Raw genomic sequence first — 27,467 nt, 5'->3', positions numbered from 1 at the left:
ATACGTTGTTGAAAAAACATGACCAAAAAAAATTGAACACAGAGCAAATACGAGACAAGTTGGCAAATAATAAAGTTCGTAAAGAAAAAATAATACGATGAATTGTGAAATTTCATGAGGTTCCGAAAAGTAAGATATTGAAATGCAGTGATTCTTTCTTCGCAAGTGTCTTCTGTTCGGTGCTGGAGCGGAAGCCAGCCAAGAAAAGAGGTAAATAAAAGCGTTGAACGAATATGAAAGAGTAAACACATGTCAGTTCGTGTTCGAAATTTTTTACGCTAACAATTTGCACAAGCAGCGCGCTGCGGGAAGTGAAGCGTGACGAAGTCAAAGCCTCAAGATGCACGCAGCACAACTCCGCGCTCAACGTGCAGCAACAGCCAAAGAATACGTGAAATTCGCCAAACCGCTATTGTACTGCGCAGAGTTGCATCGAAAGCCTATAGTGCGTGTTTGGTAGTGATGTGGCGAAACGAACGGAATGTGCGAGATGCAACCGAATGCAGCGATTGCATTTTGAGTATTGTGTGAATGTGTCAATTTTTGGTTAAATTCACCGTACATCGAGCAGTTGAAAGAACTTGTGCAAAGTGACGGCAATGCCGTAAAATAAATCAAATATTGTCATAGCACATAATAGAAGCATTTGAATAGCGGATATTTGTATGTGAAAGACGCAGGGTGAGGCACACAGTTTGGAAAGTTGAGGCGTGCGACATTTGCAAAGTACTCGCTTTTTGAGGCAGATTGGTAGGTACTTGGTTGTCAATTGTTGGAAGTACAGAAATAAATATCTTTAAAACAAATAATAGTTAATTTATTTTATTTTATTTTATTTAATTTAATTTAATTTAATTTAATTTAATTTAATTTAATTTAATTTAATTTAATTTAATTTAATTTAATTTAATTTAATTTAATTTAATTTAATTTAATTTAATTTAATTTAATTTAATTTAATTTAATTTAATTTAATTTAATTTAATTTAATTTAATTTAATTTAATTTAATTTAATTTAATTTAATTTAATTTAATTTAATTTAATTTATTTTATTTTATTTTATTTTATTGCTGCAGGCAAACTCATTTGCGCAAAAGCCAAGAGCTTCAGGTGTACTAATTCCACTTGGTCGCCGCAGTCACGAACATCTTATAGAAATAAAAGTAAACACAAAACTGCCAGCGCTTTCTTCGCTCAACTTGTCAGTATTAAATTTTTAATTAGCATTCTGGCAAAGTTAATGTTTACAATAAAATTGCAAACAGATGGCAAATAAATACATCGGCAGTTAAAAGAAAAGAACATATCTATTTATCTACCACCTGCAATACATACTCTTTAATCAACACTAGAAGCAAGAGGCTTGAGAACCTAGCCATATATATGCAGTAGTTCAAGACACACCGGGGCGTATGCGCAACCTCAAATCTTCTTCATGTTGGTATATGGTAAGAGTAATCGATTGTTTGTGTTTTGTTTTTATTTTCATTAACTATTTCTGGTTGTTGTACATATTTCCTTGCACTTATTTTTGTTGTAATTACTGTGCTGCTTCGTTTGCTGCTGCTGCTGCTTGTGGTCAATTAACAATTAACCGTAGTTATTTTTGTTGTTGTTTGTTACAACAGTTATATTTGTTGTTGTTCTAAGTGCGCCTAAATACAATAATATTTCTACTTATTTACATGTTCACCATTAATAGTAGACACTCTTTCTTTCACCTTGCCTACCACATTCGCCACATTAACTCCCCGCAACCGCAGCAACACAAAGTTAAATTCTCCAGAAAACGTTTGTTTTCTTTGAGACAAAATGCAAGGCACAGTGCAATGCGAAATTAAAAGAAATCCGCTCTCGTCAAATGCAAATTGTGTGTTTTCTTGAGAACTACTCTTCCAGCGACAGCGGCTGAGAAGCACCACCGGCAGGCAGCCACTTCTGTTTCGCACACACTTTTGCTGTGTCAGCTACCCAAAAGTTTTGCCATTTTCACCGCCACCGAGCAGAGTTTTGCACTTCCGTAGATTTTTCAAGTGCCTCGGCGTGTTGCAACACGTCTCGAGTCATTCAATGCGCTTTTGCTTTTGTTGCTGTTTACTTATTTTTCGCTGCAACGCCGTGTTCAACATAAGCACTTCGGCTTTACTTCGCTGTTGTTTTTATTGTTGTTGTTGCACATTTAAAGACACTCCAGCTAGCTGCCACACAAGCACTTGCCTTGTCGAACATTTTGTGTCAACTTCGCGCTTCCTCTTTACACACTTGCCGCTCCACTCAGCCGATCGCTGTCTCTGTCTTGGGTAAACTGCAGTCCAAAGTAACTCGGCGAAAACAATGCAGCCGCACTATGTAAACCACAACAGCCGCTGTTATGCAGCAATAACAACAACAACAACAACAAATATATTGCTCATTTCAGAAATTGTGCTTTGGTTTTGTTTGTCTTGCTTAGCGGCGTGGATGTTAAAAGGAAGCCTGTTTAAGGGTGGACCAGCACCATTAAGCTGAAGAAGATTTTTCTTTAAATAAAATTTTTGCATTTTTCAATAATTTTTTTAAACAAAAAATGTTCCTCTTAATATGGAAGTTAGCAAGTTTTGAGCCACATCCCATCTTTAGAAAAGCATTATTATGTCAAATATATATGCTGAGATCTGAAATTGCCGATCTAATGGTTGCCAAAGATGCTCGATTGTGTAAAAAATGTGAAATATTTAAATTATTTTTTTTACAAATTTTTTACCGGAATTTCAAAAATATATGTTTTCACTCCGAACAACTCATCAACAATTTTTTTTTTTACATTTTCGCGCACCTTTCAAACCACCCTAGTACCTGAATATCACTGCGGTTCTTTTCCACTGCCAATCCACCTCTGCTTTGCTTGTTGTCAAGTACGACTAGTGTGTCTTCGCTTACTGTTTATATTTCAAAAGTTTTTTATTCTATTCCGCAAACAATTGCTCACTTGACTAGCAACAGGAGTAAACAAACTGCGTCAGAGACTAAGCACACAAAACAATATAAGTAAATAATAAATAAAATAAATATATAATAAATATAAAGGATAGAAAAGTGAATTCAAAGTTAAGTTCGGCTTATCAGCGCACCTGTTTTCTAGAAGCACCAGTAGCAGCACACCATATGTTCAACACAACTATTTAATTATAGTTTAAAAACTAATTGATTTCAATAAAAAATCGCTACCAAAGCAAGAGATTACATTAATTAGCCTGTATTCGAATGCATGAGCATATGTTTTGTTTGATAATTGCTGTAAGCGATAAGCGCACTTTCGAACTGAACAGCTGTCGTTTGATGTTTTCGTGCACGTAGCTGATAAGACGCTTGAGTACGTGAGCCGAGTCGGTAAACAAATAAAACAAGTGTTGAATAAATCGCGTGAGATTGACTAAAAATAATTTCAAAAGAAAAACAATGTTGTTTGACTTAATGTTGGAATTTTTTCAAGATGGCAAAAATATATAAGCAAAAATAATGTTGGGTGTACTCTTACATAAATAGAACTCCTATATTCTCTTAAATATTCCAGAACAGTGCTTTAAATATAGTCTGTCTTGAGCACTCCGATATAAGACTAGCTGTTGTGATATACAAATTTTGATTAAGTATTAAAATTATATTTTCATACATGCTTTTATATAGTAAAACTCGGCATTTATGGATAAGTTGAAATTCCGGTTTCGCCATAAGAACAATTCTGTAATCGACTTACATTCATACTAGTTATGCTTTCGTTTAGTTTTTGGAGTTTCTATGATATTTTCTCTTGGTCGCCTCGAGTTTAGACAAATTTTGCGATCTTTAACAAGTGTTTGCAAAGTTTTGCTGAATTAGTGTGTCCAGAACGAGGCATTTATGATAATCAGAAAAAGAAAGACTTCTATTTATAAAAGTAGAATTTTTACAAAATGAAATGTAAATTGAAAATAATAGGACCTCAAATATATTAGGGACATATATTACATCTTGTATGTATTAAAAAAAAATTGTGGGTTTGGAGGGTGCTAATGTCAAAATTTCTTTTATATACTCGTACATGCCCCTGAAGTACGATACAAATTTCAGCTGTATTCATTGCTTATTTTGTCTGCAGCAGCCAGTAAGGTTATACGAGTTTTTATGAGCTTGCCAATTTTCCTTTGTATAAAGCTCACACTTCGTTGCTTGATCGTGAATTCTTGACCAAAAACAATACCGTAACGATAGGCCCAGCCTTCATATTCGCCAAGCATGGCTCCGTTTTCATATTTCCAAAAATAAAGAGAACATTAAAACTCGTCGTATTACAAGCATAAGCGTTTGTATAAAGCTCACACTTCGTTGCTTGATCATGAATTCTTGACCAAAAACAATACCGTAACGATAGGCCCAGCCTTCATATTCCCCATGCATGGCTCCGTTTTCATATTTCCAAAAATAAAGAGAACATTAAAACTCGTCGTATTACAAGCATACGAGAAATTGCTGAAAGAGTCAAAGGCCATCCCAAAAATCGAGCTTGAAAAGTGTTTCGACAATTGGAAGTAGCGCTGGCATAAGTGCAGGATATTGAATGGGGACTATTTTGAAGGCGACAACATTAAAGTGGACGAATGAAGAAACATTTTTTTTAACGAAAATTAGTGTTTAACACATGTAAATAACATTTGAATAAAAATTATAATAATTAGTTTGTGTAGAACATGGTTTCTACAAATCGCTCCTTGCAGTTTCAATATAAATATAAGTGTTTGTTAGTTTGTACTTTGCAAAATATATTTCCCTGATTTCCTTTTTGTATTTTCTATAGTTGTTTTGTATTTGTTATTATTGTTATTATGTTGCCTTTGCTGCTGCTGTTGCTATGCGCCTTTAGCCCAAAGCAATTTGTTAATTTTGCGTTGAATTAAGATGAAATCTGCTTACATTGGCGGATTACAAGACGGGAGCAAACAAATATAACAAAAACAACAATAGCTGCAAGGAGTCAGATGAAGGCACCACCACCACTTGTTGTTGCTAATTTGCTGTGCCGTTAACTGTTTTATTGTCTCTTCTGTTCTTAATAACTAGCTTAATTGTTGTTATTACAAGTGTGTGTATGTAGTATGTATGTGTGAGCTCAGTTGTGTCTGCTGTGCTTGGATGTGTCTATTTTGGTGGCGGCTTATATGTGAGGTGCACACACACACACATTGTTATCGCTTTTGTTTGTGTCATTTGCACTTTAGCCCTCTTCCACAGCAACATTTTGCTTTGTAGTTTTAGCTAATGTGTTTCTTGTTGTTGGTGTTTTTGCTATTGTGTGTTTGTAGTTGTTTCAGCGTGAGTGTTGTTGGCGGTGCGCTTAATTGTTTTACAGCGTTAACGGTGTTGCAGTGTCTACAGTAGGTCATGGCAACAAAAGCGGAAAGTGTAAAGAATGAAAACAACAATAACAGCAACAACAGCCCCTTCATTATAACGCAGCATTACTGAGCCAATAAACTTCGGCGATTAGGCGGAAAACACTGCGGGCTACACCAAGGCAAGTGCTGCGTATTCTTGCCGCAACGCATGTTGTTGCTGTTGTTGTAGCTAACGAAGAGGCGTAGACTAGCCTAGGCACCTTATTTATTTTCTTTTTTTCTCATCCCACACGTTGAACTATTCAATTTCTTGCCTTGAAATCAGCGCCAACGCCGCCTCCACCAAAAGCCTCCCGCGTTGCTGCTTGTAATCGCATATTGTTTTTGCTTACTTTATTGTTATTGCTGTTGTTGTTGTTGTTTTTCTGTGAAATCCTTTTAACAACAATTTGCAGCGCTCAGATTAAAAGTTTTTAATCTGCCTGTTAATAATCAAGTTACCAAGTCACTTGAAGTTAAACGAATATTTTCTCTCGGCGCATTGTTGATTGCTTAATGGATTACACGTCCCAGCCGTGCCACGCCGCGGTACTCTTCACCTCTGCTATCGCAGCCACCAGCGCCTTGGCGTTTTACAATATGCCTAGGTCGCGCGTAACAGCGGGCAAGGTTCGCGAACGAGCGAAAGTGCTGAAAGGAATAGGTAAAAATGCGCACACTTTGCGAAGTGCTGAGTGGATGAAGTAATTAATTGTGGTTGTGAGGAAGAATTGAAAAGGCATTGAGTGGATTTAGGTAATTGAAGTTAAGTAAATGCAAACGAAATTGGCAGAACATGCTTAATATACGAGTAGATCGAGGCAGCGAATAAATCAAGGACACATCACTTCGTTGGAGAAGAGATTAATAATAAATTATTTTTCAAGGAAATGACTTTAATTCATATTAATTTCACTCAAGATACTAGTTAACCGTATTTTATTTTTATAGAAAGGTATTTTACCAATTTACCACCAGAGCTGTTAAATGGAGTTTGTGAAAACTCGTAGTAATCATAATGTTTAACTCGAATCATGAGCTCCACTAGAGTATTGGTTTAGTTTAATCATAAGTGTACGACAAAAATATTAAGTGCATGTCTTTAATAATAAAATGTAATCAAAAGTAGTCGGAAAGTAGTTAAATACAAAATTAATCAATTACTTAAGATTTAATTAATTACTTTAATTAAGAATTACAATTACTTCTGACTTAATTAATTATTTACTAATCAATTACATTTGAATTTAATTACTTAAATTATTTTTGATCACATTTGAATTTATTTTTAATTATTTTAATTATTTGTTCGTCCCTCTTGACTGAGATGAAAAGAAAATAACAGATTTGTGAAATCAATTACCTTGGAGTGCTTCCAGTCAGTAGTTAAATATTTGATAATTTCATGATTATTTTAAAGTTGATCAATTAATGATCAATAAAAAGGAGAAATTACCGTAATGAATAAATGAAGAGATTCCTCAAAAATCTTAATTTTGTGGTAATCATTACTATTTAAAATCATAAAGAATTGAATTGAAGTTGAACTTGGGAATTTATGAAATTTATTAATTAATTATTTATTAGACAACAACTTCTGAATTTGATTACTTAAATTAACTTTCGTTTACATTTGACAATTCTTGATTATTTGTCCTAGTGGATTCATCAAATTAAAGGGGAATAACAGATTTATGAGTTGATTACTTTCAGTGGTTAAATGTTTGATTATTTCATCATTACTTTCAATTTTGATCGATTATTGATGAATAAAAAGAAGAAATTACTGTAATTAATTATTGAATAGATTATCATTACTGTTAATCTTTGAGGCTGGACTAAAATTATACCGAAGTTTTCTGTAAGTTAATTAAATTAAAGAGGATACTAAGAGGGAAAGGTAATCATTAAAAGGGTGGTTTTACAAATCCATTGACCAGATTACTTTTCAAAGAACATATAGTCGAAATCAAATCTCCATAAACGGATCATATAATATATACAGTATATAAGGATAACGAGATAACTGTTACTGGGGGATTTCAAATATATTGGAGAGTATTATTCCAAAATTTGAAATAATGTTTGAGAAAAATAGCGTATGTGAAACCTGTAATAAGATAACTAACCGTCTAAGGAAGCGTTATAGAGTAAGCACTCGGAAGAGATCCGGTGGCTAATAAAAAATCCAAATAATGTACGAACTTTGTCTGGTATAACTAAAATGTATAGGCTTTTTGTGCTCCTTAGTTAAATAAATTTATTACAATAATTTAATATAATAAAAAAATGTTGTTTTATATTTACTAACCCACAATTTGTTATCACTTATTTGCATTTAATTTATTCTTGAAAATCTTGCTTCAGTTTCTTTTTTCGATTTATTGCTTGTTGTCTAAACCCTATCCACTTCAAATAATATTGTAAATGTACTGGGCGTTTGCCACGCCCCTATGCTATGTGAAATATTGTGCACAGTTTTACGCCACTTTTAAGATGAGTTTTGGCCATGTCTAAATGCTTCTTCTGAAACAATTTGTAAGGAGGACTATTTCTTCTTTTGTTGTTAGCAACATTGTTGACATTCGTATTGATGTCGGAGGCACAAAGTATGACAGATATATGCGTGGGCGTTTTATAAATTGCAAATGAAAATGCGTCGCCAACATTACTGACGCCAGCCGAGGCTTTCGAGGCCTTTCAGCAGAGTGTGGCAAGAATTCCATCTAAAAGAGTAGCTCCTCTTATATGAGCCCTTCGAACGGCATTTGGTCATTGCATTTGTTGGAGGGAGGAGAGCAGGCGTAGTAATTGTCAAATGCTGTTTTAGTGCATTTCGCCAAATAGTAATGTTTACGCTTGCCGGCAATATTCATATGCAATTTTTAACGGGGTTTCGCTCATTTTTGCAGCTTGTTTGTAAAGCATTTATGGCGACATTTGTTTTTGGCAAATGGCAGCATAGTGCTAGAAATTCGGGCTGTAATAATAGGCGAACAACAACAACCAGTTTGTTATTTGTTGTGCGCACACATAAACACACTCGCGTGCAATAAATTTGGCCAAGTTGCAAGGATTTATGTAATCACGTAAGTGTTTGTGTTCGTGTGTCTGTCTCTATGTGCGTTTACATTTGCAAATTTTAATATTCCAACATTTTATGTCGCAGCGCATTTTTACGATTTAACGATTCCGCTATTCGTGCGCCATTATAATGATGACAGCAAAGCAGCTGCCGCTGCGCGCCGCCAACACATTGAAATGGCATCTTTGGTTGGATATTTTTGAAATGAGTCATTCGGTATTAATGTTCGATGAACTATTTGGCAAGCGTAACCAGAGAGTGACAACAAATGTTAAAGCTTTAAATAAAAGGACTGTGAAATTTAATACAATGTGATAAAATGAAAACCTCACTTTGAAATTTGAAAATATCAGTGTTAGACGAGTATTCTAATGAGATGATTACAGTCAGAAATCTAATTTTCTGTAACATTTGTGAAAATTTCTCGTCCAAATTTTATAGAGTTGCAAGTCTAACTCTCGAAATAATTTGGAATGCCTTGTTTTAGCTGATAAATCTTTTTAGGTGTACTCTGCCAGTAAAATCAAATAAAGCTTTTCTTAAGAGACATCTACTTTTAACGAAGAAAAAAAAAGAAAATAGTAATGGTTGAAAGGAAAATTGAATCTAAATTAAAAATAGGAGGGACGGATGTTCAAAAAGCCATAACATTCCACTACTTATTCTAATGAATCCGAATTTTTCACAGCGGTAGCCGAGTAGGTGTCCCGAAAAAGATGCTGGAAAATGTAGCTGTTAGAAACGCATTCACCAAACTCTTTATTCGAAAGTTATAGCTCTCTCTGACCTTATCTACACTCTGATACTAGAATAGCTACACTATAAGTCGATTGTGTCCATAATAAGACATTCGAATTTTAGATTGTTTTGTTACTCGACATTAACTAGACTTTAAGGTCTACACACCGTTGAAAATTTAACTGGATCTTAGATACAAACAGCAAAAGTATGAATATACTTTTATATTGGATGGCAATGGATGGGGCTACAGCTCGATACTTCTATCCAGATCCAGAAATAATTTATTTTTGGGTCCGTTTTTGAGAATTTGCGTAAAATATACATATATTTATACTCATTAAAACAACAACTTCAATATTTTTTCACAACAGTGTACACATATACATACATTTCACATATAAAAAATTAATTTGTTTGCGATTTTGTTATTAACATTAATTAAAATCCATTCAATTAATCAGACGCACTTTTGCTCGAGCAATTAGCGGGTTTTTGAACTCAGCAGCATAATTATCACCCCACTCACACATATATGTACAGATGTATGTTTGTTTGTGTCTATACGTTCAATGTGCACATTGATAACATTTGTTTATTTAAAAACATAATTGTACACGGATGATTGACACCGATAGACGCCTTCACGCCAGCCAGCGCCATCACAAAGAAACGCTCGCATAACAAGCAATTTATGTGTTTTCGAAATCATTAAGTGCCGACCTTTAAACTGATGCTTTTAATTATGCGCAGATTACAGTAACACGATTTCTTGAGTTTTTTTATATAGTTGAGTTCAAAAGTTTTTTTTTATTTAGTTTAGTTCAAGATTTTTAGATATTTGTTATTATTTAATGAGCCCATTCCATTGAGTTTTGAAATTATACTCAAAAAGAGTTTTCTGTTTTCCGCTGCAACGTTGTTTGTATCTCCGGGATTATTTAACTTAAAGCAACCTTGAAATCAAAAATATTTTTGTGCAGCTTACGCTCGCTCTTATCAGTGATTACATACTATATATATACATAGTACATATTTTACTTCATTTTATTTACAATTGTATTTTTTAAATTATTCCTTTTGAATTTATATTATCTAAAGATTGCGGGTCTTTCATCTGTTTCATGGTGAAATCAGTGAAAAGCTGTTGGTGAATGAAACGTGCTCATAAAATCTAAAATTAACTCACAGGAAAGAACAAAATATTAATTGTTAAGTGTTATCTCCTTTATACTATAAAATATAAGCAATTGAATACAATTAAGCAGCTTAAGCCAATAATCATTATATTTTCTGGTTTGAGCTTGCGTGTTTTTTTTACCTAATTTAAACTAATCTAATCCTTTAGTTCTGGATGGTAGTGGTAGAATTTAATTACATGCTAGTAGAAAACATGATGAAGAGGGCAAATTATTACATACGAGTATTTAGCTTAGAAAATAATTTCAACATAATATTACGTCAGAAAGAGCTTGAAAACAAATAAATCTCACAACCTGAGTAACACTTAATTCGCATAAGAGCTAAGTAAGCTATCTTTAAGGGGTTAGTTAGGTTTCAGAGGGTAAAAACGAGGGTATTTTTAAAATGTGTTTTAATATATACTATCATATACCGTGGAACTTCTCTAACTCGAATCACCATAATCCCAAAAAAAAAAATCCAGTTATTGAAATTTTCAATCAAACATAATTTTTTTCAAAAAGCTGTAAAATATAGATTTATACCCAGTTTTATTTATTTACTTCGCATAACTTTTTATTTAAATACGTTAACATTCTTATTATTCTTTAATTTTGTTTGCTGCAGTTTGCAAATGCAATAAGTGCAATATCATATTTTTGGTTCGCCTACATACGATATAGAGGGATTCTTTTAAAATTCTGCCTCGACAGTAAAATTTTAAATTTTGTATTATGTCCTGGTCGAAAAGTTCGATAGAACTTTACCATAGACCATAGAACCAAGTTCGAGTTATGGAAGTTCCACTGTATTTCATTTAGTAAACCATTCGGCATATCAACGATACGTATTCAAATAGTATTTTGTGACATTTTGATTTAAAAAATTCGAAAACTCAGCGGTTGGTACCTCATCTCCCATGACATGTCCAAAAAAAGTCTTGGTTGATCTAAAATCAATAAATATATAATAAAATAAAATATTTCGATAGTAAATGGATAAATCTGGTTAATGAACGAAGAAAAAATAAATTGTAAAATTTTTATTTTTATCAGATTTAAAAAAAAAAAAAAATTTTTGGAAAATGTGTGGCATATATTGGCTCGAAAAAAATAGTTCTAATTAAAATATGAAATATTATTTCCATTAACTATATAATATTATTCTAAAGATGTGTGCAAAATTTGAACAAAATCACTTTTCGAGATATCGTGCCTACAGACTTAAAAAATTGAATTTAGAAATAAGCCCGTTTAAAGTTTTATGTTGACGTGGCCGGTTGGGCGAAACTTCCAAAGGGTATATCTCTTAGTATTTTACTCGAATTGCTTTGATATTATTGGATAACATGTTAAACATATTGTACTATTTAATAAGGGTTTGAAATTTTTGAAACTCACATAACTCCTTAAGAGGACCCCCTCATTCTCGATTTCAAATTTTTTTTATTTATTTTTTATTAATTCGAACCTATAAGTATTAGGGAATGTTCTTTTAAAATTTCAATTGAAAATTTCAAAAACTTTTGAAGATATAGCCGATTTATGGAGGAAGCGTCAGGCGACGGCGAGAGCGCCTCAAAACTTTAAACGCGTTTTTCTCGAAACAGTGTTTCTACGACTGGCGCACGAGGTTACTCAATATCTATTAATCCAATCGGTTCCAAATTACGTAATAATAAAACGTTATTCTATACATGTATAGCTATGGTATGAACTAGGATAAATTAAATCGATGAAGATCTTCTTTACTTTTCAACTTGATTTGTGGCTGAAAAATAGGCGATTTTCAAAAAAAAAAAAGTTTCAAAGGTCCGCCATTTTACTTATTTTTGTGCGAAATATTCCTAGTTCATACTGGAGCCAAACATGTACTCTTTCTGATCCTGTTGGAATTTTTGGTTTCAGATGTTCCAGCGAGCGGAAATCACATGCGCCGCCCTTTTGTTTTATCACAAAAAAACAACAACAACAAAAAAATATTTAACATTTGTTTCTTCTTTTGAAGTCTTCAAATAAATGTATGCACAGTTACAACCCTAAAAACTAATTTATGTTCATTTACCAGCCCATTGAAAATCGTCAAAATTTGAAATCGAGAATGGAGGGTCCCCTTAAAATAAGAAATATCGAAGAAGACATATTTCGACTCTTTAAACATCATTATATTTTTACAGACTTCGGGTAATATCAAATGGTAATGGAGAAGTATTAATATTTCATGTTCACTCTGGAAATTCGTCAGTGAGATAGGATCAAAAATCAATTGCCGGTTAACAACTGCAGAAGTAACAGTTAATGCGTTCAACCCCTTTTTATGGAGGCATGTTAATATTTTCATGGATAACATTTCAAAAATCAAAAAGAAATTGTATATTATGTATATTTCCTCTTTTTCTCTTCGAAATTGAGATTATTTAACACTTAAACTGCGAAACATTATGACTAACAGTCAGTGTTGGCGCCAGTGATGAACCCAATTTAGTAGCACGGATTTCAGCCTATTTACCAATACACTTGCGTGTGTCTATATGTGTGTTGTGTGTTATATATATGGGAATTTGTATGCTTGCAATTAAATGAGCGCTTTGTTTTCATTTGCCGCTATTAAGTTGATAGTTTCAATTTAACTTGTTTGTTTACGATGCGAAGCGAAAGGGTTTTACTAGCGGCGATAAGGCACTTAATAGCAATAACAAAATATTAAGTACATTTGCAGTGCAGAAAAGTGACAAAATAAAAACAATTATTGATTATTGCAAAAGCACTCGGCAACAGTGGTGAAATCATGCTACAGTGCTGGGTTAGCGACCACCCACGGTCCACAACACACAACCCACGCACTGCAGGATCGCAATCGCATTCAGGTCAATTGCTGTTGTGTAGCAGCAGCGGCACATTTGGTTAGTTTCCATTAAATAACTGTAAATTTCCATCAACTGTTAGTAAAAACGACAACAACAACTGCATTTGTATGCGTGCAATTAAGTGATTGCTGGACATTGTTTTGCTTTTTGCGTGATTTTTTAAACGATTTTTTTGCCATATATATAGTTGTATATATATTATATAGTATGAAGATATATAAACATACATATATGTATGTATAGTTTTACTATTTATTATTAACTTTTTCTATTTTTTCCAATTCGGTTTAACTATTTTGCATCAACGTTACACATATTTGCACTTTCGAGTGCTGTGGCAACACACTCAGCTACAGTGCTGTGATTTTCACTTTTTTTGCCTTCCAACAAAAATGTGATAAGCGCTCAAAGTTTGCGCAATACCTGCAGCTTGCCGCACCACACACCGCCAAATATGGCAACAACACATGCATGAGCCGGCCGGTCCGATAAGCGGATGCACACCTTGCACTCGTCTATCCTACACACACACACACCCATTTGGACACACACACAAGCTGACATCAGAAGATTCTAATTCGAGCGCGACTTAGCTCAACGCCGAGCTGCTGCCATTGGCTTGCGCCGACTGCAAGTCGAACGCTGCTGTCGACTGCCGCGCAACAATGCTGTCTATCAGCGCTGCATTTTCATAAAATTGTTGTTGTTTATTGTGCCTACTCGAGGTTAAACTGTGGGTTAGCGCACAACAATATTACCGGCCGGCTTTTAGCATTGGAAGATAAGCATATGTTGCAGGCGTTAATGCTCCCCCGCCACTTCAACCGTCCACCGCTGCACTGCAATGATGTACCTTTGTTAGGCGCGTCAATCCGCCGTTATTTGTGTATAAAAAGGCTGAGCGCACAGCCAAACGATGTGATTTCGCAAAATGAGATCGTTCATATTGGTTGCATTCGCGGCGTTGGCGCTGTTCGCCACCGTCTCAACAAAGAATATTGAGTCGAAAACTGCTGACAAGGACTTCTTGATTAAGCAGAGGTTCATTTTGGAGATCCTCCAGCATGTTTACCAAGACGATGTGCTGGTGACCAAGTACGACAGCAGCTACTATGAATACAAACCGTGGGAACATGTTGCCGACTATCATAAACACGAATTGTTGGAGTCATTCTTCGAGCTGTGGCAACACAAGCCAATGCATGATGATGAGATCTTCAGCATTGTCTATGAGCGCCATGTTGAGTATGCCATTGGCTTGACTCGTTTGTTCTACTTCGCCAAGGATTGGACCACTTTCACACACGCCGTCTTCTGGGCACGTCTGCACGTGAACAAGCAGTTGTTCGTCTATGCTTTGACCGTCGCTGGTCTGCACCGCGCCGACATGCAAGGTATTGTCTATCCAGCCATTTATGAAATTCATCCATGGTACTTCTTCGATGTTGAGACCATTGAGAGCGCTGAGCGTTACAGAATGCACAACTTCCATCAGGTCAAGAAATTGGACAATATCTACAACGTTGCCATCAAGTCGAACTACAGCAATGTATACAGCAACATGAATAGCGATCATGCGCTCGCCTATTTCCTGGAGGATGTTGGTCTCAATGCTTTCTACTACTACTACAACTTGGACTATCCATTCTGGACTAAGGGTGTCGAAGGTTTCGAGTTGAATAAGGATCGTCGTGGTGAGTTCTGGATCTACACACACTGGCAGTTGTTGGCCCGTTACTATTTGGAGCGTTTGTCTCACGATTTGGGTGACATCGAGGACTTCGATATGTACGAAACGGTCTCCAATGGCTACTACAGCGGTTTGCGTTACTATTCCGGTGTTAACTTCCCCAACCGCGAAAATGGCTACAGCTTCTACCACAGCTATAATATGGAATACATGCGTCTTGTTAACTTGATCAGCCAACGTGTTATGGACTACATCCACGAGGAGCACAAGGACGATATTGAGGCCGTCAATAAGTTGGGCAACATCTTGCAAGGCAATGCGGACAGCATTGATAGAGTGCGTTACAGCAGTTTGAGCAAATACTATAAGGAGATCGTCAACGAGGGCAACGATTATGGCAAATACCAAGAGACTCTGCCAAGCACCTTCATGCACTACGAAACCGCATTGCGCGATCCACTCTATTTCTCGATCTATAAGGACATAATTCACTTCTATTGGCATATGGCTGAGGTCTTCCCCGAATACACCGTCAAGGACTACCATTTCGAGGGTGTCAAGATTAACAAAGTACAAATGCCCGATCATTTGACCACCTACTTTGAATACTTCGACTCTGACATCAGTAACGCTGTCAATGTTGAAGTACCAGTTGAAGGTAGCGCTGATCCGTTGGTCAACTTTGGTCGCAATTCACAACACGATGGCAACAGCTTCGTCGTCAAGGCACGTCAATACCGTTTGAACCACAAACCATTCCAATTCCAATTGGATGTCACCGCTGATAAGGCACAAAAGGCTATCGTTAAGGTCTTCATCGGTCCCGAACAAGAACACGATAAATATCACTTCATCGAAAAGAACTACATGAACTTCTTCGAATTGGAACACTTCGTCGTCGATTTGGTGGAGGGTGTCAATGTGATCACACGCAACTCTGACGACTTCTCCTGGTGGGTGGAGGATAGAACTCCATACTTGGAATTGTACAAGAAGGTTATGGACGCCACCAATTCGGACTACAAGTTCGCTTTGAACCAGAAGGAAGCTCACTGCGGTGTGCCACAACGTCTGATGTTGCCCATTGGTAAGAAGGGTGGTATGCCATACCAATTCTTCTTCATGGTATACCCATACCATGAACCTGCAGTCAAGCAAAACTCCGGCTACGATCCCGTCATCTCTTGCGGTATTGGCTCTGGCGCTCGCTGGGTGGACTCATTGCCTTTTGGTTTCCCCTTCAACCGTCCCGTCAAGCACGGTTACTACTTCGATGTGGATAACTTCCACTTCGAACCAGTGGTCATCTACCACAAGGAAGACGCCGCCAATGTGGTCTAAGCGCATATTTGAAATTATGTTTATTCAATTTTCTCTCCTTTGCAGTCACTTCAGATTTATGTGTTCCTTAGTTTCGAGCTACTTTTAGCTAAATAAACGATTTTAAAATACAACAAACACTTTTTTTTAATGAATTTATATTGATTTGTTCAAAGTGGACACTATTAGATTCAGGTCCAATGGCTTCTTGAAGCCATTATATTGAATGTAGGACTATTGTTTGCAGTTGCTCACGGATATTGTGGAACAGGTGTAGATTTGAGGGTGATAAGTACATGTGGAGTAACTCGTAATAAGTGAAAGGATCATCGTATATCATACATTTTACTACTACATTTTAGCTGCCCGGCCGCAGTCAGTGTTATTGTCGCTAATAAAATACCTCTATAATCATAGGTCTAAACTAACTATACTAGCGGAAGGAACGGAAGGGAAGAACATATATGCAGACCATTCAAAGCCCTTGAAAGCATAATATGGGTTTATTCGATCGATTGTGAAAGAAAAGTGAAGGAGAAAGGGAGAGAGAGAGAGAGATGACTCGCTTCTCAAACAAACCTCAAAGCAGTTGTTGCTCTTGGACTCAGTACGCCTTACTACTTACTATGACAATCCGGTAAATACAAAAATCCATTGTATTTTTGTATTTTATTTTATTTATTTATTTAATTTTTGTATTAATATGCCTTTACTTAAATCAGTATTTTGTCTTACTTAAACTGCCGCTTTCCACTTATTACCGCATAACCACTTGCTTAACGGTACTTTTGCTTTGCTTAAATATATATTTTAGGTGAATTAACATTTGTATTATATTTACTTATGGATTTGCGGACAATTTTGGGTGTAAATTTGGTCAACTGAGCGGGCGTTCACTTACTCAATTCACAAATTCGCAATTTTGGTATACTTTTTGTTATGCTGTGTTTCGCTCGTTTTATACTTTAGTTGTTGTTGTTTATTTTGTTTTCTTTTTTTGTTTTTAATTTAATTTTATTTTGTTTTCAAAAGTGTTTGTCCTTTTTTTAATTTTAAATATTTTTTATTTTATTTTTAAAATTGTATTTTCTTAAAAATATTTTTTTTTTTGTGACCAATGCTGTTGGTAGCCTTTTTTGTATTGTTTTCTTTGTTGTTGTTGTTTGCAATTTTTGTGTATCATATTCCTGTAATTACGTATTTATAATATATACTGGCATATATATTTATTTTTTAAGTTTTATATATTTTTTTATTTTTTTATATTATTTGCTACAGTACAGCTTCATAATTATTTTAATTTTTTATTTTCCTTACTCAAATTTTATTTTTTATGCCCATTTAGTTCAGTTTATTTCTATGTAATATTTTTATTTATTTTATATTTGCACTTAGTTTAATTTATTTTATACATTTTGCAGCTTAACAAATATCTTAGCTAATTTTATTTTTATTGACATCAGCTTCAAGTTATATCTCATTTTAATTTATTTTAATATTTTTATTTTGTTTTTATAGTTTATTTTTTACTATCACTAAGCTATCAACATTAATTCAACTAAAACTTGCTTTATCATATTTTGTTTTTGTTGTCACCAACTTCTGTTGTTTTTGTTTTTATTTTAAATGAATTTTGATTCTTGATTCTTCATAATATTTTTTATTGTTTTTATAAATTTTAGTTTACATTTTTGTATATTTTTTTGCATTATTTTATTTAAGTTTGCTCTTTTAGTGTTGTTGGACTTTCATAGCACTTCTTCAACATGCTTCGCAGTGGTATAGATATACATATAAGCATTACTAACAAAAACAACATATTTTTTACAAAATAATTTTTTTACCATTTATGCTATTTTTATTTTAATTTTTTTATTATTTTCTATTTTACCTTTTTCTTTATTTGCTATGAATTGAATTACCGCATTTTAATTGCGCTGCAAACATAGGTCAAGTTAACCTTTCTCAGTGTGAAAGTTCCTTCCCGCATTATTGCATACGTACGTGTGTATGTATTAGTGTAGAAATTTCAAGAGCTTTCTTTATATATTTACATAAGATTTTTATTTTTACTACAGTTTTATATATAGTATAGTACAATGTATGAAAGCAAGCCAACTTTTAATCGCTATATGTATTTGCTATAGTTATATTGTTCAGTAAAGGAAAGCTTGCTAACTGTTATTAAAATAAAACTATAAAAAAAAAATTAAAAATAAGAAAAAATAATAAATAAAGTACAATTTGTCTTAAGATATTTAATACTCAACCTTAAAAGAATTACTATTTTCTATGCAGCGCTATCAATAAAACAAATACTTTACAACAGCGGCACCTAACGTAAGCTTTTGATACACTTGAAACTGGAAACCCGCCTTTAACTTTTACTTGCCTTAATATCGCTTTATTGCTTCACTACATACTTTTCCGACCATTTTAATTAAAATTTACAATTGTGAAATTAATATATAATAATTTTTGATGCGATAGCACTAAATTAATGAAAATATTGTTTGCTACATACATATATCACACAAAACGTTGTATTATATTCAAAATGAACACAAACAACAACACTACAGATTTTCATTAACAAAACACATACAATTTGGTGTCAACTATTTGCATTATGTACAAAGGTCAAAAGGTTAATTGTAAATTAATACTTATAATACATTTGGCTAAACACTTTCTTCTTCTATAATAGCATATTTTATTAAAAATATTTTTTTTGTTGTGTTTACTTTGACATTTTCCAACATTTTTTAGTCAATAATTGACCACACAATTTACAAAAATTTTATACTTACATAACTACCTTACATTATTTATTAATTACTATACATACACATATGTACTATACTACTCGTATATGACTTGCTTTGTGTGTGTGAGTTTAATCTATGTATGCATTTACTTTTATTATGTGCAGTGTGTTTGTATGCCTTATATAGGCTGTATTTATATATATTTACATTTTCAAAATAGAGCGTAAAATTAATATTGGCTTAGTCACATTGGTATTTATACTTTATGCACTCGTATATAGGATAAGTGTTGTTGTTGTTCTTATTTAGCTTATTTTGGCATAAAAACACGATTTTGATTTTAGTTTTGATTTTTTTTTCTTTTTGTAATTTTGATTTTGATTTAAGTTTCTGTCTCATTTGAGCAATTCTAAAGTCATTTTGTATAAATTTGATTTATGCTTAGATATTTGTTTTATGTATGGACTCGTATGTATGTATGTGGTTGTATGTATTTGCATGTATTTGTATGTATAAAGTCGTTTATTAAATATGTTTAGATAAATGTAGTTGACTTGATTAATTGCTTGCAAGGTTTAGTTGATGCAGCGACATTAAGTATAAAATGTTGTTTTAAAGGATATTTTTACTTAAATAAGACAAAATATTGTAGAAAGTAGGAAAAAATATTTGTAATAAAAGGAATTTCAAAGAAACTTTTTCTACAAGAACAAGTAATTGCAACTGAAATCTTTGAAGTTGTCGAATCAATATAAACTATCAATTCACCAGTGATTTTAAATATATTTATTTTAAATATGAAAGTACAAATTTACCTTTTCAATATCTTCATATACATATATTTATACATATATTTATATTTATATTTATATATACGAAGGTCCTGCTTCCCAAACCAACTTATCTGATATCTTTTTCTTGAAAATTAATGAATTATATTTTACAAACGAAAACAGTTAATTTCGCTTTGGGAAAAGCTGCAAACTGTTCAAATATTTTCTAGGATTGTGACTTAGGTATGAATGATAATGCGTAAGATTTTACTGTTAAGGTCATATTGTTACTAGAATGATAGAAACACTTAATCAAGTCCAATTATAAGTTGAATTATACGATGAGTCCCGACTCTTTGAGAGCCCAAACCGATCTTCAAATCGAACTAATGATAATCTTAAAAATCAAAGGAAAGTGTTGTATTTTAAGGCCTTACTTCCAGCCGATTTTTTTTGCTTTTAGCAAAATGAACCACAATACAGATGAATATGGATGCCATCTGAAAAGTCTTAGTACAGTGTGTGGTAGGGGAGTACTAGACTGATATTAGACCCATCCTTCATTCAAGTATTTGCAAATTGTATCTCATAGACTTGTTTAAAATAAGATCATTTGAGTAGTTCTCGAAAAATTTTGACAACCGACTTTAAAAACACAGGTTTGAGAAAAACGCGAAAGACTCGGATTGTCTTAAAATTTGGGACAATATGTTAGAATGTTAGGGACATGAAACCCAAGTAACCCCTTATGCATTTAGGCTGGATACACAAAAAAGCTTGATGTTTGGGTGCGGCATGATTTGACGCAAAAAAAAACTTCTGGACCGAATCAACGCGTGCGAATGCTGAAACGGAACGAACTCGACCCATTTTTGAATCGGATGGTGACTGGCGACTAAAAATAGATCACATACGACAATATCAAGCGAAAAGGGTGGTGGTCGAAGGCTGGTGAATCGTCCCAAACAGTGGCCAAGCCGCAATAGACGGCCAGGAAGGTTTTGCCGTGTGTTTGGTGGAATTGGAAGGGAATTATCCACTATGAGCTGCTCCCATATGGCCAGACGCTTAACGCAGAATTGGCCATCATGGAGCGTGTAGTGTTCCACCATGACAACGACAGACCCCATACTTCGTTGATTACTTGTCAGAAGCTACGGGAGCTCGGATGGGAGGTTTTAGGGCATCCACCATATAGCCCAAGGAACGCTCGTGTTGGTGTACTGTTGAACTCAAAAGAGGCTTGAGTTCTTCGCAAATATAGGAGGGGGGCTTCTAAGAGGGGGTATTATGAAGTTGCCGTCTAGCTGGAAAAAGATTATTGAACGAAACGACGCATATTTGAACTAAATCCGATCACTGTAACACTTAGATATATTTACCAACCTAATGAATAAGCATATAAAGCTATATCTGTCGGCAAAACAAATTAAATTATAAAAAAAAATAATGAAATTAGAAAAATTGAACTATATTATAATTAAAGTATAAAATATTTCCTACTTCACAACAAATCAAGATTCACTGTATTCTTGTAGCATCAATGTCACCCACTAATGTCTTTAATTTACTGTGTAAATATGCGCCTGTTTGCAGCCGGAATTCATTTTGCAGCAACATTTTGCGGCGATTTTCGTAAGCCTTACAACTACTGTAAATATTTGCTTGAAAGTTTTGATTTTAATACGCCATAAATTACGCTGACACATGCACAAACATAGCCAAGAAGTTGTTTTACGCCAATTATGCCAAGACTTACACACTAACACATTTAAAAGTATTTTTTTGTTTTTGTTTTTTTGCAATGCCTTTTGATTTTTCCTTTTGTAACGCGTTTTCTTTTTTGTTGCTATTTTACAATTTTGTTGTGTTTTTTGTTTTTGTTGCCTTAAAAACTTAATTTACATTTAATTATTTCGAATTCATATTTGTATATATATTTATTTGTTGTTATTATACTATATTTTATTATGGCTTTTCTTCGCGTGCAGGCTGTATACACATTACTACTGTTGTTGTTTTTGCTTTTGTTGTTGTCATCAAATATTTAAATTAATTTCGTTATAATTATTTTTCACTATTTACTTTGGGCATTCTTTTTTGTTTACCCTCTTTTCATAGCACACATATTTATGCATAATTTGTTGTTGTTGCTTGACTACATTTACCGTTATTATTTGTATGCTTAAATATTAGATTTAATTTGATTTTTTTTGTGTTTTTGTTTTTTTTGCTCTTTTTCACAATTAAATTTTGTGTGCAAAAGCAATTTCCATTGTTTGCCATTTTGATTTGGTTTTATTGTGGGTTCTTTTGTTGTTGTTGCATTAATTTATCATTTCTCTACAGTTATAGTTTGCATGCCGTGTTAGCCGCTCATACCGCCTGCTGCGGCTGGTGCTGCGGCAGTCATTGTTGTTGTTGTTGTTGTTTTCTCTCTCTCATGCTCCCTGCGGCTTCCATAATACTACTACCGTTATTTATTTACTTTGTAGTTGTTGCACTGTGCTTGCCATCACTGAGGTCGCGTCACCAATTTAAACGCTGCTTTGAGGTCACAGCTGACGCTTAGCCTCCTGCTCGGCAGCCACGCTTGGCGCCAGCGACGCCGACGTCGCACCCACAACCGTCTCGTTCAACGACACAGTTTCCACCAACACAGCTGGTCGAGGTTCGTACGGCGGCATTCCATCAGCACTGAGCACCATGTCAACTGTAGCGCCATGACACACGCCCACCGCCAGCAACGCAACGAACGCCATACCGATGATCGCGAAGAAGCCACCTATTCGCCTGCTGCTGTTGTGGTGGCTGAGGCCACCACCGGTGAGCGCCGAGTTATCTGGATCACCATTGATGCGCTTCGAACCCTCGAGGCCGAGCAGGTTTGGCGAGATGGTGGTGGGCGGCGTTATGCTCAACAGCAGGCGTTGTTGCACGTTCTTATGGAAGACATGCAGTATGGAAACCTCGCAAAGCAGCAGTATACTGGTCGTCTGGTATTTGGGCACACCCTGGAAGAAGCCTTGCAGCACCTGGCTGTGTGGGTAGATCTCGAGCGAGGAGTATGTGGCGGAACCTTCGAAGGCGACATGATTGATGCGCTGAAAGGGTGTTTTGTAGATCTGTGGAGCGGAAACAGAGTGAGCGGAGAAAAGAGAAATTAATATTTTGGTTGTTAAACTATAAACAAATCATGAAACTAAAACTACTTTGAAATGGTCTCAAACTCACCTTACGTCCATTGATGTACCATGTTATGTTAGCCGGCGGATATGACGGCCCCACCGTGCAGACAGCCTTGAAATTGTCATTCATTGTGATGACCTTTTTATCCACCTGCATGGCCGGCTCATCCTTGGGCAGTTCGATGACCTGCATGTGTGCGGAGCGTATATCGGTGTGGAAGAGCGGCTTGTCCTCGGACACTTCGCACTGATAGTTGCCGGTTAGTTCACGGTTGACACCCTTCAATGTCACCGAAGTGGCGTCTGAGTTTGTGAGCTGCAAAGAGGGTGAACGAAAGTGTACTTTGAGTAAGTTAATTATTTTGGCATCAGCGTGGCTTGACAAAGTTTTCGTCTTTTGGCGACGTGCCAGCCAAAAACAAAAAGAAAATAGTTTAATGAAAGTCGTTGAAAAGTTTTCACCAAGTCAGTGTTTGATTTTTCAAAGTCAATCAATGGGGTTGGGGAGGTTAAAAATTTTGCGATGCGCAGAAAAGTAATACCCAATGACTATGCTCGAAATGTAAGAGTTTGGTTCAATTTTGGTGAGACGAAATTGTGAGAAGAAAGAGTGGTCGGAGAACAAGGTTAGAGTTGCTTTAGTTGATGTCGATGGGCCAAGAAGTCATTCTAATAGGAACAATGAGTTAAGACACGTTCCCTAACAATTCCATCTGCTGTTTTCTGAATCCACGGTCTACACCCACAACTCAAACCTACTATCTCATACTTCAGAAGAATGACTAAACCAACGAATCCACTCTTAAAGACAATACGCTTTGAGTATCCGACATATCTGCATATTCAAACTTGTCATGAGTGTAAGTAAGTACAATGAAATGTCAAAATTACCTTAAATACATCCATCAACTGAATAAATTCGCCATCAGTCCTTGGGGCTAACTTAATATTAATAGCGAACGTTGACCTAAAGAACTATGGCATTTATCACACTACGCTTGTTAATTACAAAAGTTTAAACTTTTTGCACGGCTTGTTGCAACTGCAACGGCCCACAAGCAACAGCAACAACAACAATGACTGTTATTTTAAGCAAGGCATTACAGCTATAATAATAATAATAATTTTACAATAATAGTGTTATTAATGTTCGGTCACACTGAAATACGCTGCTGGCAATCATTTGCCATCACCCCCTCGACCCCTCATGTCAACACTTTCCGCTTTACACTTTCGGCATGAAGCTCCATGAACTTTGCTGCAGCTGTTGCCGCCGCCGCTGGCGTTGAGCTACTGCAAGGACAACAAAGGCGTAAGAACATCATAATGCCAGCTCAAAGAGCTTTTGTGTGACCAGCGTGTGAATATGTGCAGCAATAACGACAACAACCGGAATATTGTAAATTTTATGCCTGCTAGTTGTTGATATTTGCAAATTTACTGCTGAGCTTAATTGAGTTGAAATTTAAATTAATAATGTCTTTGTTGGTTTTTTTCCTTAAACTCTCTTATATTCGAAGGGACGAAAAACAAAGCATTTCGTTTACAAAATCGTACATACATATATGTGTTCATATTTTTGTAGAGACAACACTTTAATTAATTTATCGATAACGGTACAGAATTGTAAGTAAAGGTTGGCAAATTAATTATCTCTTCGGGGGATGTCATTTGTTTGAAGTGAAATATGGCAAATATATACTAAATATCTTATTTCGGATGTTCATTAATCGGATGTATGAGCTTAGGTATTATATAATATATTTCTCTATCTCTATCTCTATCTCTATCTCTATCTCTATCTCTATCTCTATCACAATCTCTATCTCTATCACAATCTCTATCTCTATCTCTATCTCTATCTCTATTTTTATCTCTATCTCTATCTCTATCTCTATCTCTATCTCTATCTCTATCTCTATCGTTATCTCTATCTCTATCTATATCTCTATCTCTATCCATATCTCTATCTCTATCCATATCTCTATCTCTATCTCCATCTTTCAACCTCTATCTTTCTCTTTTCTATTCACCTAAAATTTGACCGTAATAATACATTTTTAGGTTAATTTTGCCTTATTATTTTATAAAATTTTAAAAACCGAAAAATTTCAGATTTTCATTATTGAATTATATTTTTGATGAATATACATATATATATTTATAATTTCCCTAAAATATTAACAAATTTTATTGAAAAATCGCCTATCTGATGCATCCAAAAATTGCAGTTAATTGAATATTCAATTGGCCATGGTAAAGGGAATTAAAAATCAATTTGCAAATTTTAAATTTCAAATAATCTATTTTTACATTCCGATCCCGCATTGATTCCAGCTAATGCTTACTTATAAATGCATACATATGCATCTTTGTACATATTAATATGGATATTCTAATTTGTGTAATCGGTATGTACAGATAGATTGGCGCTGCATTAAATAATAGATAATTAGAATGCAGTTCGAATTGGTTAACCGCCTCATAGAATAAACCCAGCAACAGCAAGTGGAGATATGTGGAATTGTTCTGAGAATATTTTATAAATATACAATAAACGTAGGCTGTAGATAGATATAGATAAATAAATGTAGAGACTCCAAAACTCCGATTTGGTTTAACGTTTTTTTTTGTTAGATGGCGCTGGAATCGAGTTTTAAAGGACAGTTATATTTTAGGTCCGATTTGGTTCAAACTTGAAATTTATCTTCTTTGAACCATCCGATTAAATTTTTGCAAATTTCTTCGAAGAATAACTATTTGATACTCAAAATCGGAATATTAAAACTTTTTCATGACTAGACCACAACTAGTTATTTCTGGACCAGTTTCACTTGACAAAATAAAACATTTTCAAACAGGGTTACATGCATTTACAGACACACACAAGCACCTACATACATCAACAAAAACCGCACAGTGAGCTTAATACGAGTTATTACTCTGGGCAATGGATAAATCTTCAGTAGAACTTCACTGCGGACGACCACAACCGATGACTGCATTCAATTTCATTGCATTTTGCATTTGCTCATGACTTAATTACACACTACAAACACACACACACTCATGTGTGCAATGGTGAAATGCAAATGTGAGTGTTGATTAAATTTGGTCGATTTTAATTTGACATATGGATGTCAATGGCAAAACTTCTGAACTGAAATATGCAATCAAAAATATATTGAAAATGCATTTACCCAAATGAATGTGTGTGTGTAAATCCAAAAGCGTAATTATCATTGTCGTGGTCAGTAAAGCAAAATTAGTGCAATTCACAAAGCCAGCGGCCGGAAAAAAATCCAGCTAATTTCCATTATTGAATTACATTAGAGCACAACTGATAAACTAACGAGCTGGGCAGATTAGTTTGCATCATCAAGCCGGCATACAATTTCACAGTCATGTATATGAATATAAATATATTCAAAAATTACTACATACAATGTGTGTGTGCTCGTGTGTTTGTCACATTGACAACTGCTTGGCTGATAAGCAATTTGTACTGCTGGCCGCTGCTGCTTTCCGCTTGTCGAAGTTGTCACCAGCAGTCGAGGTTATTTAGCTGCTGGCTGCTGATAACATGCAAATGATTCATTATCTGTACAGTAAATAAATCTGTGCGCTCAAGTGTTTATTTTATTGATTATTTTTTTACTTTTTGTTCAATATTTCAATTTTGAATTTTAGTTTGAAATTTTTAGTCTAATCAGAGCATTTATTTTTAATTATTTTATATTTGATACTTTTATATATTATTATTTATTTTTTTGTCTTTTCAGAACACAGCTTCATTATCAAGAGCTAAAAATTTCAAAATCAAGGTTAAATATTTATTTAAGTATGGGAAGCTGATTAGCAGTTTCTAATTTCTTTTGTCTGTATATAACTGTTACTATGTATTTTAAATATAATTTAAATTAATATAACGCAGTGTCACTTTTACTTTTAAAATCACACATAAGGCCGACTGGTTGTCACAAGACGAATACGTTGAAAGTCTCGAAAATTACAAATGAATATATAAATATTTCCAAATAACTTTAACAAAATTACCACTCTTTCAAGGGTCCACAGAGATTAGTTGATCTTGATTTGACAACGCAGTCGATTTCGATTGGCAACACTAGATTGGACATATCGTTCGTAGCGATACGGACTTTTCAGAATAGAAAATAAATTATGTGGTAGGTTCTGCTAGTAGCTAAGGAATAGTATGGCGTAATTTCATCTTCAAGTTCGTTTTTGTTTTGTTGGGATTAAACATGAATTTTATTTTATTCTTATTTATTACATTTTATTTTTATTATTCAGATTGGAAATATTTTTTTCGAGTTTGTGTCAGTTTCCTCCTGTCCATCAACATCACACTTCTTATAAAAATTCACACAACTGAAAAGGGTTCTATATGTTGGTTAAGAATCCTTTCAAACGAAGTTACCTAACGGTATTTGAAACCATAGAA

At 34.5% G+C, this 27,467-nt stretch overlaps 2 protein-coding genes and 2 long non-coding RNA genes across 8 annotated transcripts in view; 2 read left to right on the top strand and 2 right to left on the bottom strand.

Annotated features, from left to right (window-relative positions):
- On the top strand, positions 1-27,065 carry LOC128919865 (uncharacterized). The gene is made up of 5 exons (XR_008470001.1): positions 1-750; positions 1,079-1,450; positions 16,691-16,910; positions 22,310-23,350; positions 26,785-27,065. It is a non-coding gene; the product is annotated as an uncharacterized LOC128919865 (long non-coding RNA).
- On the bottom strand, positions 1,465-3,488 carry LOC105213297 (uncharacterized). 3 transcript variants are annotated; one of them, XR_851771.3, is made up of 3 exons: positions 3,113-3,488; positions 2,838-3,007; positions 1,465-2,506 (listed from the first exon to the last, which is right to left on the bottom strand). It is a non-coding gene; the product is annotated as an uncharacterized LOC105213297 (long non-coding RNA). The 3 variants fall into 3 exon arrangements; XR_008470003.1 differs by having other exon boundaries at positions 1,465-2,521; positions 2,838-3,488; XR_008470002.1 differs by having other exon boundaries at positions 2,838-3,488.
- On the top strand, positions 14,175-16,411 carry LOC105213296 (larval serum protein 2). Its single transcript, XM_011186009.3, has one exon. The coding sequence runs from the start codon at positions 14,195-14,197 to the stop codon at positions 16,292-16,294; it is 2,100 nt and encodes a 699-aa protein (XP_011184311.2). The 5' UTR covers positions 14,175-14,194; the 3' UTR covers positions 16,295-16,411.
- The window catches only part of LOC105213295 (uncharacterized), a 266,273-nt gene continuing 256,444 nt past the window's right edge, over positions 17,639-27,467 (bottom strand). For all 3 annotated transcript variants that reach the window (XM_054225386.1, XM_054225387.1, XM_011186008.3), the window contains 2 exons: positions 23,049-23,318; positions 17,639-22,939 (listed from right to left, as the gene is read on the bottom strand). In XM_054225386.1, coding sequence (XP_054081361.1) covers positions 22,370-22,939; positions 23,049-23,318 — 840 coding nt within the window. In that variant the 3' untranslated portion in view covers positions 17,639-22,369. The remainder of the gene's footprint in view (positions 22,940-23,048; positions 23,319-27,467) is intronic.

This window comes from Zeugodacus cucurbitae, chromosome 2 (assembly GCF_028554725.1).
Source record: "Zeugodacus cucurbitae isolate PBARC_wt_2022May chromosome 2, idZeuCucr1.2, whole genome shotgun sequence".
In the NCBI taxonomy this organism is placed as follows: Eukaryota; Metazoa; Arthropoda; class Insecta; order Diptera; family Tephritidae; genus Zeugodacus; species Zeugodacus cucurbitae.
This window is presented reverse-complemented; position numbering and strand designations above follow the sequence as displayed.

Bases quoted from the DNA above. Each gene is read 5' to 3' on its own strand.
- LOC105213296 (XM_011186009.3), top strand. From the start codon at position 14,195: ATGAGATCGTTCATATTGGTTGCATTCGCGGCGTTGGCGCTGTTCGCC.